Source organism: Pseudophryne corroboree, chromosome 4 (assembly GCF_028390025.1).
Source record: "Pseudophryne corroboree isolate aPseCor3 chromosome 4, aPseCor3.hap2, whole genome shotgun sequence".
Classification (NCBI taxonomy): Eukaryota; Metazoa; Chordata; class Amphibia; order Anura; family Myobatrachidae; genus Pseudophryne; species Pseudophryne corroboree.
Genome location: NC_086447.1, coordinates 482043847 through 482059161, shown reverse-complemented (window position 1 = coordinate 482059161; position 15315 = coordinate 482043847). Strand labels below are relative to the sequence as shown.

At 47.3% G+C, this 15315-nt stretch overlaps 1 protein-coding gene across 2 annotated transcripts in view; it reads right to left on the bottom strand.

The window, feature by feature from the left end:
• QRSL1 (glutaminyl-tRNA amidotransferase subunit QRSL1) overlaps nucleotides 1–15315 on the bottom strand; it is a 175368-nt gene that overhangs the window by 43116 nt on the left and 116937 nt on the right. For both annotated transcript variants that reach the window (XM_063917063.1, XM_063917062.1), the window contains exons 6-7: nucleotides 11703–11878; nucleotides 11509–11621 (exon numbers count right to left, since the gene is read on the bottom strand). In XM_063917063.1, coding sequence (XP_063773133.1) covers nucleotides 11509–11621; nucleotides 11703–11878 — 289 coding nt within the window. The remainder of the gene's footprint in view (nucleotides 1–11508; nucleotides 11622–11702; nucleotides 11879–15315) is intronic.

The window sequence follows — 15315 nt, the reverse complement described above, 5'->3', positions numbered from 1 at the left end:
CAGATACACATCTCCCCAGTGCCAGATATGCCCCACTGCCGGATACACATTTCTCCAGTGCCAGATATGCCCCCAGTGTAAGATACACATGTCCCCCCAGTGCCAGATATGCCCCCAGTGCCAGATACACATGTCCCCACAGTGCCAGATATATATATATTCCTCCACAGTGCCAGATACATATATGTCCCCATAGTGCCAGATATGCCCTCACTGCCAGATACACATTTCCCCAGTGCCAGATATGCCCTCAGTGTAAGATACACATGTCCCCCCCGTGCCAGATACACATGTCCCCCGAGTGCCAAATATGCCCCCAGTGCCAGATATGCCCACACTGATAGCTACACGTCTCCCCAGTGCCATATATGCCCCTAGTGCCAGATACACGTCCCCCCAGTGCCAGATATGACCCAGTGCCAAATATGCCCTCACTGCCAGCTACACGTCTCCCCAGTGCCAGATATGCCCCAAGTGCCAGATACACTGCCCCCGTGCCAGAAACACATGTCCCCCCAGTGCCAGATATGCCCACAGTGCCAGATACACGTTCCCCCAGGACCAGATATGTCCCCAGTGCCAGAAACACGTCCCCCCAGTGCCAGATATGCCCCCAGTGTAAGATACACATGTCCCCACACTGCGCCCCCCCAAGTGCTGCTGCTCTGCTCAGTCTGCTGCTTGTGAGGGGAGGAGAGCGCAGTGTGCGCCTCTCCTGCCCCTTAGTCTCCACTCTCCGGCGGCGATGATTCTCTCTAATTAGGCATCGGTCCGTGAGCCAATCAGAGTTCGTGGACCGGCAGCTAACACTCCTGATTGGCTGCCGGTCCGCGAGCTCTGATTGGCTCACGGGCCGGTGCCGAGCACTGCAGACTAGGGCAGCGGGAGGCGTCGCGGGAGCTTACGAGCCGCATGCGGCTCGAGAGCCGCGGGTTGGCCACCGCAGTGCTAAAGCAATACTCAAGTGGTTTAAGGGGAAACATTTAAATGTGTTGGAATGGCCTGTGAATAAAATTATGCAAACCTTCAAACAATTCATTTTAATTCCAAGTTGTGAGGCAACAAAACATGAAAAATGTAAAGGGGGGAGGAATACTTTAGCAAGGCGCTGTATCAACTTTCAAAGACATGATTAGATGCCTCTTACATCGAGGTGTAAGAGTTTTCATATTTTCTTTTTTAATTTCACTTTGAGAAAGCGAATAATAAAATATGATGTAAACAAAATAAATTTTCATTAGGCAGTCACTTTGTTTAAACGTGATCCCAGCAGTCGAAATGCCAATGCCGGGATCCCGACAATACGCGGAATGCCGATACTGGCATCCCGAATGGGGTCACAAGCCTGGCACCGGAATCCAGAACGATCGTGTGCCAGCCAGTAGGAGAGGTAAGCTGCGTTGGGGGGAGGTGTAAGCTAGACTTTCGCTGCGGGGAGGTTAGGTTTAGGCTGCAGGGAGTGGGGGTTAGGTTTAGGAACCACCAGGGAGGGTTAGAGTTAGGCTGAGGGAGTGGAAGGGATTAGGTTTAGGCTACTTGAAGGGAGGGTTAGGGCACCATTGCGGACCCCTGTCAGGATTCTGAGCATCGGGATGCCGCGGTCGGCTAACCATCGGCAGCCCAAACGCCGGCATATCGATCCCAACTCGTTTAAACAAATACAATGGATTTACTATTTAAAGACCACTGTTCAGCTAATTTACAATACTGACAAGCCTAATAGTTGGCAATGCAAAGATTTAAGAAAGAAAGGAGAAGGCAGCAGTTATTCTGGGTGGTGTACATCTCATAATTAGTAATACCACAAAGAAGAAAAAAAAAGCTAATATGTACCTTCATGCTACTCATATTAAAGCAGCATGCTGGACAAATGCAAGTTCCCATGATGACCGCCAGGAACAGGTACCGCAACTGACAATTCTTCTTATAGTGCGCACCCTTATTAACATTCAGCATTCCTGCATGATTTAACCCCATAGAGCCTGTGATGACTGTGATGAGCACTATGGGGTTAAATAATTCAGGAATAGAATTGAATAGGGTAATATCTGAGACGGATTTTAGCTGTCGTGTTTATCTGCATTACAAGGGTTATTGAAATGTAGTTTTAAATAGGAATTTAATATCTACCGGTAATTCCTTTTCTCCTAGTCCTTAGTGGATACTGGGGTCTTGTACTTTAGTACCATGGTGTATAGATCGGGTCCACTGGAGCCTGGTCAAACCAGACCAAGTAGCAGCTTAGCACAACTGTAGGGTCGATACTCCCCGGGCAGCCACCCAGGAAGAGCCCACCGACCTCGTTGAGTGGGCCTGAATAGACGTCGGCAAGGGCAGAGCCGCCGAAGTATATGCCTGTTGAATGGCCAACCAGAGCTAACGAGCAATAGATAACTTAGAAGCTGGCCGACCAACCTTGGAGGCATCATAAAGGACAAACAGCGAGTCAGATTTCCGATGCCAAGCCATCCTTTTGACATAAATCTTCAGGGCCCTGACCACATCCAGGGACACAGGACCAACGGAAGCGTCAGACAACACCGGAACAGCAATAGGTTGATTCACATGAAAGGCTGACACCACTTTTGGTAAGAACTGAGGACGGGACCTAAGTTCCGCTCTGTCTTCGTGAAATACCAAATAATGGCTCTTACAGGATAAGGCCCCCAGTTCAGACACCCGTCTGGCAGACGCCAATGCCAATAACATCACCGCCTCCCAGGTGAGAAATTTTAACTCCCCCCTATGTAAGGGTTCAAACCAGTCCAATTGGAGAAAGGACAGAACCAAATTGAGGTCCCACGGAGCCGTGGGAGATACAAAAGGCGGTTGCAAATGAAGAAGTCCCTTAAAGAAAGTTTGTACTTCAGGCAACACGGTAAGTTGTTTCTGGAAGAAACTAGACAGCGCAGAAATCTGAACTTTGATGGAGCCTAACCATGGGCCCATATCCACTCCCGCTTGCAGGAAAAGTAGAAAACTAACAATTTGAAATTCCACGGGAGAAAATAAGATTTTAAACCTACCGGTAAATCTTTTTCTCATAGACCGTAGAGGATGGTGGGGACTCCGTAAGGACCATGGGGATAGACGGGCTCCGCAGGAGACATGGGCACTTTAAGAAAGACTTAAGGATTTGGGTGTGCACTGGCTCCTCCCTCTATGCCCCTCCTCCAGACCTCAGTTAGAGAAACTGTGCCCAGAGGAGACGGACAGTACAAGGAAAGGATATTAGTTAAACCAAGGGCAAGATTCATACCAGCCCACACCAATCACACCGTATAATTTGTGATAAACTAACCAGTTAACAGTATGAAATTCAACATAGCTTCAGTCGGAAACTGAAAGCAACCATAACATAACCCTTATGTAAGCAAAACTATATACAAGTCTTGCAGAAGTAGTCCGCACTTGGGACGGGCGCCCAGCATCCTCTACGGACTACGAGAAAAAGATTTACCGGTAGGTTTAAAATCTTATTTTCTCTTACGTCCTAGAGGATGCTGGGGACTCCGTAAGGACCATGGGGATTATACCAAAGCTCCCAAACGGGCGGGAGAGTGCGGATGACTCTGCAGCACCGAATGAGCAAACAGGAGGTCCTCCTCAGCCTGGGTATCAAATTTGTAGAATTTCGCAAACGTGTTTGCCCCTGACCAAGTAGCCGCTCAGCACAGCTGTAGTGTCGAGAACCCTCGGGCAGCCGCCCAAGAAGAGCCCACTTTCCTAGTGGAATGGGCCTTGACTGATTTAGGTAACGGCAATCTAGTCGTCATATGCGCCTGCTGAATCGTGGTACAGATCCAGTGAGCAAAAGTCTGCTTTGAAGCAGGAGCGCCATGGCTGCATACAGGATAAATAGCGCTTCAGTTTTTCTGATTTTGGCCGTCCTGGCCACGTAAATTTTCAAAGCCGACTACATCCAGATACTCGGAATCCTCCAAGTCTCGTGTAGCCACCGGCACCACAATAGGTTGGTTCATATGAAAGGATGACACCACCTTAGGCAAGAATGGAGGACGGGTCCGCAATTCCGCCCTATCCATATGGAAAACCAGATAGGGGCTTTTGTGAGACAAAGCCGCCAATTCTGACACTCGCCTAGCCGAAGCTAAGGCCAACAACATGACCACTTTCCAAGTGAGATATTTTAACTCTACTGTCTGAAGTGGTTCAAACCAGTGCGACTTAAGGAAACTCAAAAACACGTTAAGGTCCCAAGGCGCCACCGGAGGTACAAAAGGAGGCTGAATATGAAGCACTCCCTTTACAAAAGTTTGCATTTCTGGAAGTGAAGCCAATTCTTTTTGAAAGAAAATGGATAATGCCGAAATCTGAACCTTAATGGAGCCTAATTTTAGGCCCAAATTCACTCCAGTTTGTAGAAAGTGAAGGAAACGGCCCAGATGGAATTCTTCCATAGGAGCATTCCTGGCCTCACACCAAGCAACATATTTACGCCATATACGGTGATAATGTTTAGCAGTCACATCCTTCCTAGCCTTTATCAGAGTAGGAATGACTTCATCCGGAATGCCCTTTTCCACTAGGATCTGGCGTTCAACCGCCATGCAGTCAAACGCAGCCGCGGTAAGTCTTGGAACAGACAGGGCCCCTGTTGCAACAGGTCCTGTCTTAGAAGAAGAGGCCACGGATCTTCTGTGCGCATCTCCTGCAATTCCGGGTACCAGGCCCTTCGTGGCCAATCTGGAACAATGAGAATTGTCCGAACTCCTCCTTTTCTTATTATTCTCAACACCTTTGGGATGAGAGGAAAAGGAGGAAAAACATATACTGAGTGGAACACCCACGGTGTCACTAGTGCGTCCACCGCTACCGCCTGAGGGTCTCTTGACCTGGCGCAATACCTTTGCAGTTTTTTATTTAGGCGGGACGCCATCATGTCTATCTGGGGCAGGCCCCACTGGCTTGCAATCTGTGTGAAGACTTCCTGATGAAGTCCCCACTCACCCAGATGCAGGTCGTGCCTGCTGAGGAAGTCTGCTTCCCAGTTGTCCACTCCCGGAAAGAACACTGCTGAAAGGGCGCTTACATGGTTTTCCGCCCAGCGTAGAATCTTTGTGGCTTCCGCCATTGCCACTCTGCTCTTTGTGCCGCCCTGGCGGTTTACATGAGCTACTGCGGTGATGTTGTCTGACTGGATCAGAACTGGTAAGTCGCGAAGCAAAGTCTCCGCTTGACGAAGGGCGTTGAATATGGCCCTTAGCTCCAGGACGTTGATGTGAAGACAAGTTTCCTGACTTGTCCAAAGTCCTTGGAAGTTTCTTCCCTGTGTGACTGCACCCCAACCTCGGAGGCTCGCGTCCGTGGTCACCAGGACCCAATCCAGACTGCCAAATCTGCGGTCCTCTAGAAGGTGAGCGCACTGCAGCCACCACAGGAGAGACACCCTGGCCCTGGGGGACAGGGTGATCAACCGATGCATTTGTAGATGCGACCCGGACCATTTGTCCAGTAGGTCCCATTGGAAGGTCCGTGCATGGAATCTGCCGAATGGAATGGCCTCGTAAGATGCCACCATCTTTCCCAGGACTCGCGTGTAATGATGCACTGACATTTGTTTTGTTTTCAATAGGTTCCTGACCAAAGTAACGAGTTTTTGAGCCTTTTCTATCGGCAGATACACCCTTTTCTGGTCCGTATCCAGAATCATGCCCAAGAAGGGTAGACGAGTCGTAGGAACAAGCTGCGACTTCGGGATATTGAGAATCCAGCCGTGTTGCTGTAACACCTTCAGTGAAAGTGACACGCTGTTCAGTAATTGTTCTCTTGATCTCGCTTTTATGAGGAGATCGTCCAAGTACGGGATAATTGTGACACCTTGCTTGCGCAGGAGCACCATCATTTCCGCCATTACCTTGGTGAAAATTCTCGGGGCCGTGGAAAGCCCAAACGGCAACGTCTGAAATTGGTAATGACAATCCTGTACCGCAAATCTCAGATACGCCTGATGAGGTGGATATATGGGAACATGAAGGTATGCATCCTTTATGTCCAGAGATCCCAAGAAATCTCCCCCTTCCAGGCTGGCGATGACCGCCCTGAGCGATTCCATCTTGAATTTGAACCTTTTTAAGTATAGGTTCAGGGATTTTAAATTTAAAATGGGTCTGACCGAACCGTCTGGTTTCGGGACCACAAACAGGGTTGAGGAATATCCCCTGCCCTGTTGAAGCGGGGGAACCTTGACCACCACCTGTTGAAGATACAATTCGTCGATTGCATTTAACACTATCTCCCGTTCTTGAGGAGACGTTGGCAGAGCCGATTTGAAAAACCGGCGAGGAGGCAGCTCTTCGAATTCCAGTTGGAACCTAGGGAAACAATTTCTATTGCCCAGGGATCCACCTGTGAGTGGGCCCAGATTGTTGCTGAAAATTCGAAGACGTGCCCCCACTGGGGCGGACTCCCTTAGTGGAGCCCCAGCGTCATGCGGTGGATTTTGCAGAGGCCGGCGAGGACTTCTGTTCCTGGGAACTAGCTGTGTTGTGCAGCTTTTTCCCTCTGCCCTTACCTCTGGCAAGAAAGTACGATCCACGGCCTTTCTTGTTTCTATTTGATCGAAAGGACTGCATTTGATAATGCTGTGCTTTTTTTTTTTAGGTTGTGAGGGAATATAAGGTAAAAAATTAGATTTGCCTGCCGTAGCAGTGGAGACCAGGTCCGAGAGACCTTCCCCAAACAATTCCTCACCCTTGTAAGGTAAAACCTCCATATGCCTTTTGGAGTCGGCATCACCTGTCCATTGTCGGGTCCAAAGGACTCTTCTAGCCGAGATCGACATAGCGTTGATTCTCGAACCCAATAGACCAATGTCTCTTTGTGCATCTCTCATATATAAGACAGCATCTTTTATATGTCCTAGGGTCAATAGGATGGTATCCTTATCCAGGGTATCAAATTCCGCTGATAAGGTATCTGTCCATGCTGCTACAGCACTACACACCCATGCCGACGCAATAGCCGGTCTGAGTAAGGTACCTGAATGTGTATAAATGGACTTCAGGGTAACCTCCTGCTTGCGATCAGCAGGATCCCTGAGGGTAGCCGTATCTTGGGAAGGCAGCGCTACCTTTTTGGATAAGCGTGTCAAAGCTTTGTCCACCCTAGGGGATGATTCCCACCGTATCCTGTCCGTTGGCGGGAAAGGATACGCCATAAGAATCCTTTTGGGAATCTGCAGTTTCTTGTCTGGAGATTTCCAAGCTTTTTCACAGAACTCGTTCAGCTCATGTGAGGGGGGAAAATTTATCTCAGTTTTCTTTCCCTTATACATATATATGCAAAACATCTTTGATTGCAATAATCATATATCGAATACATTTAGCCACCTTTGGCTGTAATTTTACATCATCATATTCGACACCGGAGTCAGAATTCGAGTCGGTATCCGTGTCAACTATTTGGGATAGTGGGCGCTTTTGGGACCCCGAAGGTCCCTGCGACATAGGTACAGGCATGGGTTGACTCTCTGACTGTTCCCTAGCTTCAGCTTTATCCAATCTTTTGTGCAATAAATTTACATTGGCTCTTAAAACATTCCACATATCCATCCAGTCAGGTGTCGGCGCCGTCGACGGCGACACCACATTCATTTGCTCCTCCTCCTCCTCCCTCGAAAAGCCTTCTACCTCAGACATGTCGACACACACGTACCGACACACCACACACTCAGGGAACCCTCTTATCTGTGGACAGTTCCCCCACAAGGCCCTTAGGAGAGACAGAGAGAGAGTATGCCAGCACACACCCAGCGCTATAACAACCCAGGACAAAAACACAATATTTATGTTTACCCAGATAGCGCTTTTATACTCAATTCGCCAATTATGTGCCCCCCCCTCTACTTTAAAACCCTCTTGTCACCGTGATCTAAGCAGGGGAGAGTCCGGGGAGCTTCCTCTCAGCGGTGCTGTGGAGAAAAAATGGCGCTGGTGAGTGCTGAGGGAAAAGCCCCGCCCCCTCGGCGGCGGGCTTCTGTCCCGCTCTAAAATACAAAACTATGGCGGGGGCTCGTAGGTATATACAGTGGCCGGCTGTATATACCCATCTTTTGCCAGGAGAGGTTTATTTGCTGCCCAGGGCGCCCCCCCCCGCCCTGCACCCTTACAGTGACACAGTATGTGAGGTGAATGGGAGCAATGGCGCACAGCTGCAGTGCTGTGCGTTACCTCAGTGAAGAACAGTGAAGTCTTCTGCCGCCTCTGATGTCTTCTAACTTCTCATACTCACGTGGCTTCTACCTTCAGGCTCTGTGAGGAGGACGGCGGCGCGGCTCCGGGACGGACGGCGAGGATGAGACCTGTGTACCGATCCCCCTGAAGGCTAATGGTGTCCAGTAGCCTAAGAAGCAGAGCCTTTCAACTCACAGAAGTAGGTCTGCTTCTCTCCCCTCAGTCCCACGATGCAGGGAGTCTGTTGCCAGCAGGCTCCCTGAAAATAAAAAACTTAACAAAATACTTTCTGTCAGAAACTCAGGAGAGCCTCTGAAAAGCACCCAGTCTCCTCTGGGCACAGTAATCAACTGAGATCTGGAGGAGGGGCATAGAGGGAGGAGCCAGTGCACACCCAAATCCTAAAGTCTTTCTTAAAGTGCCCATGTCTCCTGCGGAGCCCGTCTATCCCCATGGTCCTTACGGAGTCCCCAGCATCCTCTAGGACGTAAGAGAAACCTTTGTACCCTCACACCAGGAAACATATTTTTGCAGATACGATGGTAATGTTTTGACGTAACCATCTTCCTGGCCTGGACCATGGTGGAAATGACCTTGGAGGGAAGACCTTTCCTAGCTAGAATTTCCCTCTCAACTTCCAAGCCATCAAACGTAGCCACTGTAAGTCTGGATAGACTTCTGATGGACTTTTAGGCGTATTCCAAGTATGGATGGAAAATCACTGGTGTCCGGCTCCTCTTCACCAATGCGTTTCGCTGTACCAACAGCTTGGTCAAGCTAGAAGCCTAGAAGTCCATCAGTTCGCCTAAACGGGGAATCTGCAGTCATCCGCAAAGGTGCACAAGACCTAGCTTTCAATAGGACTAAGCTCTGTCCGGAATCAAGCATTCAAAGGTCTGTTTCTAAACTTCATGTGGACTGTGACTTGGCAGTATTGAATCTATCCCCAGGACTGTGGCATCTTTCCATGGACTTACTGTATATGAATATGCCCGGCTTCCTTGTGTGGTAATCTACCAAAGAAATTGCTGTGCTTGCCCTAATGTTGCAATTTGAATCCAATATACATTCTACTTTTAATAATAGTTGTTCATTTTCTGCAACTAATTTTTATGTAATAAAATACACATAGTATTCCATATCCAGTTTTTAGCGCTGTATACTCATTTCTTTGTATTGCTCTTTCCAGGGACTAACTATCTCTTTAAACAGTTGCCCAAAGGTCAAACATCTCATTTATTTGCGCCGGGCCTATTACTTAGGTAATTTCTTTCTGCTTCTCCAACGTGCTGGCCTGAGATCTAATGCTTTGTGCCCTAAATGCCAGATGGCGGACACTGGGTTCTGGCATCTGTTATGGGAATGTCCGAAAGTTTACAACTTCTGGACTCAAATTTGGTCAGATATATTAGCTACTAACCCATCTCTTCCTCATTTGGATCCTAGGGCTTGTCTTTTTGGTCTGGACCTAGAGGAAACTCACTCATTGGTCACATATCAGTATGTTCTATGCTTATCCACGCTTGCTAAAGTTATTGTGGCACGCTCTTGGCTTGCGGAGGACTCTCCCAGTCCCCTAGAATGGAGGGCTCTGGTGAATTTAGTCATAAAACATAAAAAACATATGTACAGGTGGACCAAGTCGTACTTGGCTGGAGAGATGACTGAACCCACTGAAGTACAGAGTGTATAGTCCTTTGGGCCGGGGCCGACACCTTCTCACACCTTTTAGTAGTATGTTCTGTATTTATGCTCCTGCATATGTATTTATGACTGTCTCTTTTGTATATAGTATTGGTTTAATGGTGCTTATAGCTGCAATATTTCTACCAGGTAATCTGATATTTTTCAATTTATTTTAGTGTGATAACTGTGGTTAGCTGAACACATTTCTTCTCTTAGTAATACTATCACTCAAGACACTGAGATTATTTTAGTTCATATCAAACATCACTGCAAAACTAGCATATGGAAATGTAAATCGCCTTTACAGCAAATGACCAATGTATTGTAATGTATTGTAAGTTACTTTGTTTCTGTTTGTACTTAAACTAAAACTCAATAAAAAATGACATGATTTAAAAAAAAAATTCCACGGTTGATACGCGTTCATGTGCAATAACCCGGGAAATATTGGTCAGTCTGAAAGGGGTATAATTAATGCCAGCGGTGACTGCCTCCCATTTAAAAGGTATTTAATCGTGCCATTAGGAACTACAGGATATCTGTTTCTTGAGAAAGCTGCCCCACTGGCAGAAAAATGCTCCGCATTGAAGTTATTGAACTACATGGACCTGCCAGTTGTATCGTAGAGTGCCTGCCTTTGCTTGGTTCAGCAACCCAATTGGGGTCCCCATGGTGCATTGCCACTAATACCGTCTGGACCACGGATTCATTACAGGCTGCATAAACGGCTTGCTGCTCACCAGTAATTCCCCTGAGCATCTGGGAAATGTTATACCTTCCCCTGCTGTGCCGACACCCTCACTGCACTGCTGGTCCCGGTGGGCTTCTGACGGGCAGGACACACAGCAGCATAGAGGACTGCCATTTCCATCATTATTGCCTGTAGTGCTGGTGAAGTTCATCACATTATTCACTCTGCTGACTGCACGGAGACTGACTAATTAGACCTGAGAGTCTCCACAGTCGTTGCTGTAAGTGGCGTATCCATATTATATGTGTATACTAATATCACCCTTTCGCTAAATATATGAGCAGATCAGAGAGTGACTTTTACCATCCTGTATACCAGTGGTTATTGCTATATATTGTAACTCTCCTATCACTTATGGAGATTAACTATACTAAGGGGGACATTTATAAAGCAGTGATAAGAGCGGAGAAGTGAGCCAGTGGAGAAGTTGCCCCATCAACAAATCAGCAGCTCTGTATAATTGTATAGTATGCAAATTATAGATGTTACTTCAGTGCTGATTGGTGGCCATGGGCAATTCTCCACTGGCTCACTTCTCCGCTCTTATCACTGCTTAGTAAATGTCCCCCTAAGTGAAGCTGAGAAATATTACTGAAATTACGGGCAAGGTATCTGTTTTTCATATGTTTAATGACTTTGCATTATATCCATATAGTCATGCATTACTGCTTGATACATGTTGACTTTTATTGATTCTCTCCCGGTAGTTATTACTTATTCTTTGTGCTACATTAATACAACTTTTTTTATTGAAGTTTGCTCTGTACCAGTGTGTATATGAGCGCCACCTAGATTTGCATTTTGTTCCTTTCTAAGCAAGGGCAACTGAAGACATTAGTGAACTTAGATGGACCTCATTGTGCTGGAATCTATTACCTTTGGGATTCCTACACAGAGATTAGTCACATCTATTGCATCTGGAAGTGTGAATGACTGAAAGGGATCTTGGATTGTTGTGGAGTCTTGTGGATCATGTCCCGCCAGCACACCTGAAAATCAAAAAGATCTGTTTCAGATACACTATTTTATATGGTCTCTAGAAAATCAGATACAGTTTTAAAGTAAATTACCAATCACAGTTGCAGCATCATCCACACATCTAACTAAAATCCCGGGTACATCCATGGAGTTTACCAAGGGAATAAGTCCATGGCGAGAAACAAGGCCATACGTTGGTTTCACACCTACTATGCCACAGTGAGATGCTGGGTTCCGGGTAGAACCTCCTGTATCAGACCCCAGTGCCCTGTTTAAAGTTATATAATAAAAGCAAAACCGTTAATGCTGGTTCAGGCACATTTTTGTATCACACATAATTTTGTCAGTAGGATCAATTACAAAATACATTTAAATGTCCCAATTTGTTTTAACAGAGAAAAAAAAAAGAGTGATTATTACATTAAAATTACTGTGTTGGTTCATCTCTACTACATGGCCTCTCAATTGTTGCATTTACAGGATTAGGGTTTAGCTGAGGACAGCCAGGATCGTCCTAGATTATAACAGTATTACAGCAGTTACTTCATGAAAGCCCCGTTGGTCATGCACACTCACGCGCTTCGAAGAATTGGTTCTGTTAGATAGTCGTCCATCACTGACTGGAATCGGGGAGGGGGGGCAGGTGGAGGGAGGAGGTCTCCTCTACTCACCATTTCTCTAGTAATGGGGTTCTTAAAAATGTTGATCTTATTAATAATGAATTTGGGGTCCAGAACTCTATGTTCTTCCGTAACTTACAGCTTTGTCATGCACAATCCTCATCCTCCACTGATTGCTCTTGATCCTATTAAAACTCTTTTGCAAATGGATGGAGGAGGGAGACTGATTTCTAGGATTTACTCCTATAAAGTTCATGCTCTGTACGGACGTTGCTCCAACTTAAATGGAAGGAAGACTTAGGGGTATATGCAATTGCGGTCGAATTCCGGATGGAATTCGACCATTTTTGGATTCAACACAATTCGACAGTCGAATCCCGGCCGCCGGGAGCCGAATTTGACATATTCAATAAAAAACGGATTCGACAGTCCCGCTGTCGAAAAACGGACCAATTGACGATAGTGTGCGTCCTGGATTCGACTTCATGGACGGCACAAAAGTGTTCAAAAAACCCTGGAAAAAAATTGCGTGGGCTCCCCCCTCCTAAGCATAACCAGCCTCGGGCTCTTTGAGCCGGTCCTGGTTATAAAAATACGGGGGGAAAAATGACAGGGGATCCCCCGTATTTTAACAACCAGCACCGGGCTCTGCGTCCGGTCCTGGTGCCAAAAATATGGGGGGAAAAACACGTAGGGGTCCCCCATATTTTTAACACCAGCACCGGGCTCCACTACCTAGAGAGATAATGCCACAGCCGGGGGACACTTTTATACTGGTCCCTGCGGCCGTGGCATTAAATCCCCAACTAGTCACCCCTGGCCGGGGTACCCTGGAGTGGGAACCCCTTAAATCAAGGGGTCTCCCCCCTCCAGCCACCCAAGGGCCAGGGGTGAAGCCCGAGGCTGTCCCCCCCCATCCAAGGGCGGCGGATGGGAGGCTGATAGCCAAGTGTCAAAAAAAAAAGAATATTGTTTTTTGTAGCAGAACTACAAGTCCCAGCAAGCCTCCCCGCAAGCTGGTACTTGAAGAACCGCAAGTACCAGCATGCGGGGGGAAAACAGGTCCACTGGTACCTGTAGTTCTACTACAAAAAAATACCCAAATACAAACAGTACACACACACCGTGACAGTACAACTTTATTACATACATGCACACCGACATACACACATACTTACCTATGTTGACACGAGGCACGGTCCCCTTCTCCACGTAGAATCCACGGGGTACCTGTAAATAAAATTATACTCACAGCAATCCTGTGTAGATCGGTCCTCTTCAGAGTTTGTAATCCACGTACTTGGTGAAATAAAAAACCGCAAAACACGGACCACGCACTGAAATGGGATTCCCCTTTCCCCGACTGCTGGGACCCCCCGTGACGGCTGTCAAAGAGGGTCCCTTCAGCCAATCAGGGAGCGCCACGTCGTGGCACTCTCCTGATTGGCTGTGCGCGTCTGAGCTGTCAGGCGGCGCATTGCGCATAGGCGCTCCATTATATTCAATGGTGGGAACTTTGTGGTCAGCGGTTGACCGTGAGTAACCTCGCGGTCAACCGCTGACCGCAAAGTTCCCACCATTGGATACAATGGAGCGCCTATGTGCTACATTGTATCTCGAGTGCGCCGCCTGACAGCTCAGACGCGCACAGCCAATCAGGAGAGTGCCACAACGTGGCGCTCCCTGATTGGCTGAAGGGACCCTCTTTGACAGCAGTCACGGGGGGGGTCCCGACAATCGGGGAAAGGGGTCCCATGTGTAAACATGGGACCCCTTTCATTGCGTGGATCGTGTTTTGCGTTTTTTTATTTTGGCAAGTACGTGGATTACAAACTCTGAAGAGGACCGATCTACTCAGGATTGTTGTGAGTATAATTTTATTTACAGGTACCCCGTGGATTCTACGTGGAGAAGGGGACCGAGCCTCGTGTCAACATAGGTAAGTATGTGTGTATGTCGGTGTGCATGTATGTAATAAAGTTGTACTGTCACGTTGTGTGTGTACTGTTTTTATTTGGGTATTTTATTTGTAGTAGAACTACAGGTACCAGCGGGCCCGTTCCCCCCCCCCGCATGCTGGTACTTGTGGTTCTCCAAGTACAAGCTTGCGGGGAGGCTTGCTGGGACTTGTAGTTCTGCTACAAAAAACAATAATTTTTTTGACACTTGGCTAACAGCCTCCCATCTGCCGCCCTTGGATTGGGGGGGGGGGGGGGGGGGTGACAGCCTCGGGCTTCACCCCTGGTCCTTGGGTGGCTGGAGGGGGAGACCCCTTGATTTAAAGGGGTCCCCACTTCTCCAGGGTACCCCAGCCAGGGGTGACTAGTTGGGGATTTAATGCCACGGCTGCAGGGACCAGTATAAAAGTGTCCCCCGGCTGTGGCATTATCTCTCTAGGTAGTGGAGCCCGGTGCTGGTGTTAAAAATACGGGGGACCCCTACGTGTTTTGTCCCCCATATTTTTGGCACCAGGACCGGACGCAGAGCCCGGTGCTGGTTGTTAAAATAGGGGGGATACCCTGTCATTTCCCCCCCCCCGTATTTTTAACACCGGGGACTGGCTCAAAGAACCCGAGGCTGTTTATGCTTAGGAGGGGGGACCCCACGCAATTTGTTTCAGGAATTTTAACCCATTCCCACCCCTTCCCACTGAAGAACATGCACTGATCTCTCCATATCATTTTAGTCAGTAAAAAAATATATATATTCTTTTAAAAAATATATTAAATAATACTTGTGGCTCCTAAATAGACAACCAAGTAAATAATCCCTTCTAATATAAATAGATATGCTATTAGCAATCAAAAAAACACAAAAAAAACATAGTTTTAAAAAAAAATTATTAGATCACGACAGCAAAATGAGGCGGAATGAAATTGACGAAATGACTGTCGAAAAGCACTGTTGTCGAATCGACATTTTCTATTGAATATACTTTTGTCGAAAAGCCGCATTTTTACCAATGCAGACATGTCGAATTTGAGAAATGACGAACTGCAAAAAGTCGAATCTGAAACGGCAGGTTTTTTGTCGAAAAGTACTGTATTGCATTGTCAAATCCAATTCGACAGTTTTTTTTTGTCGA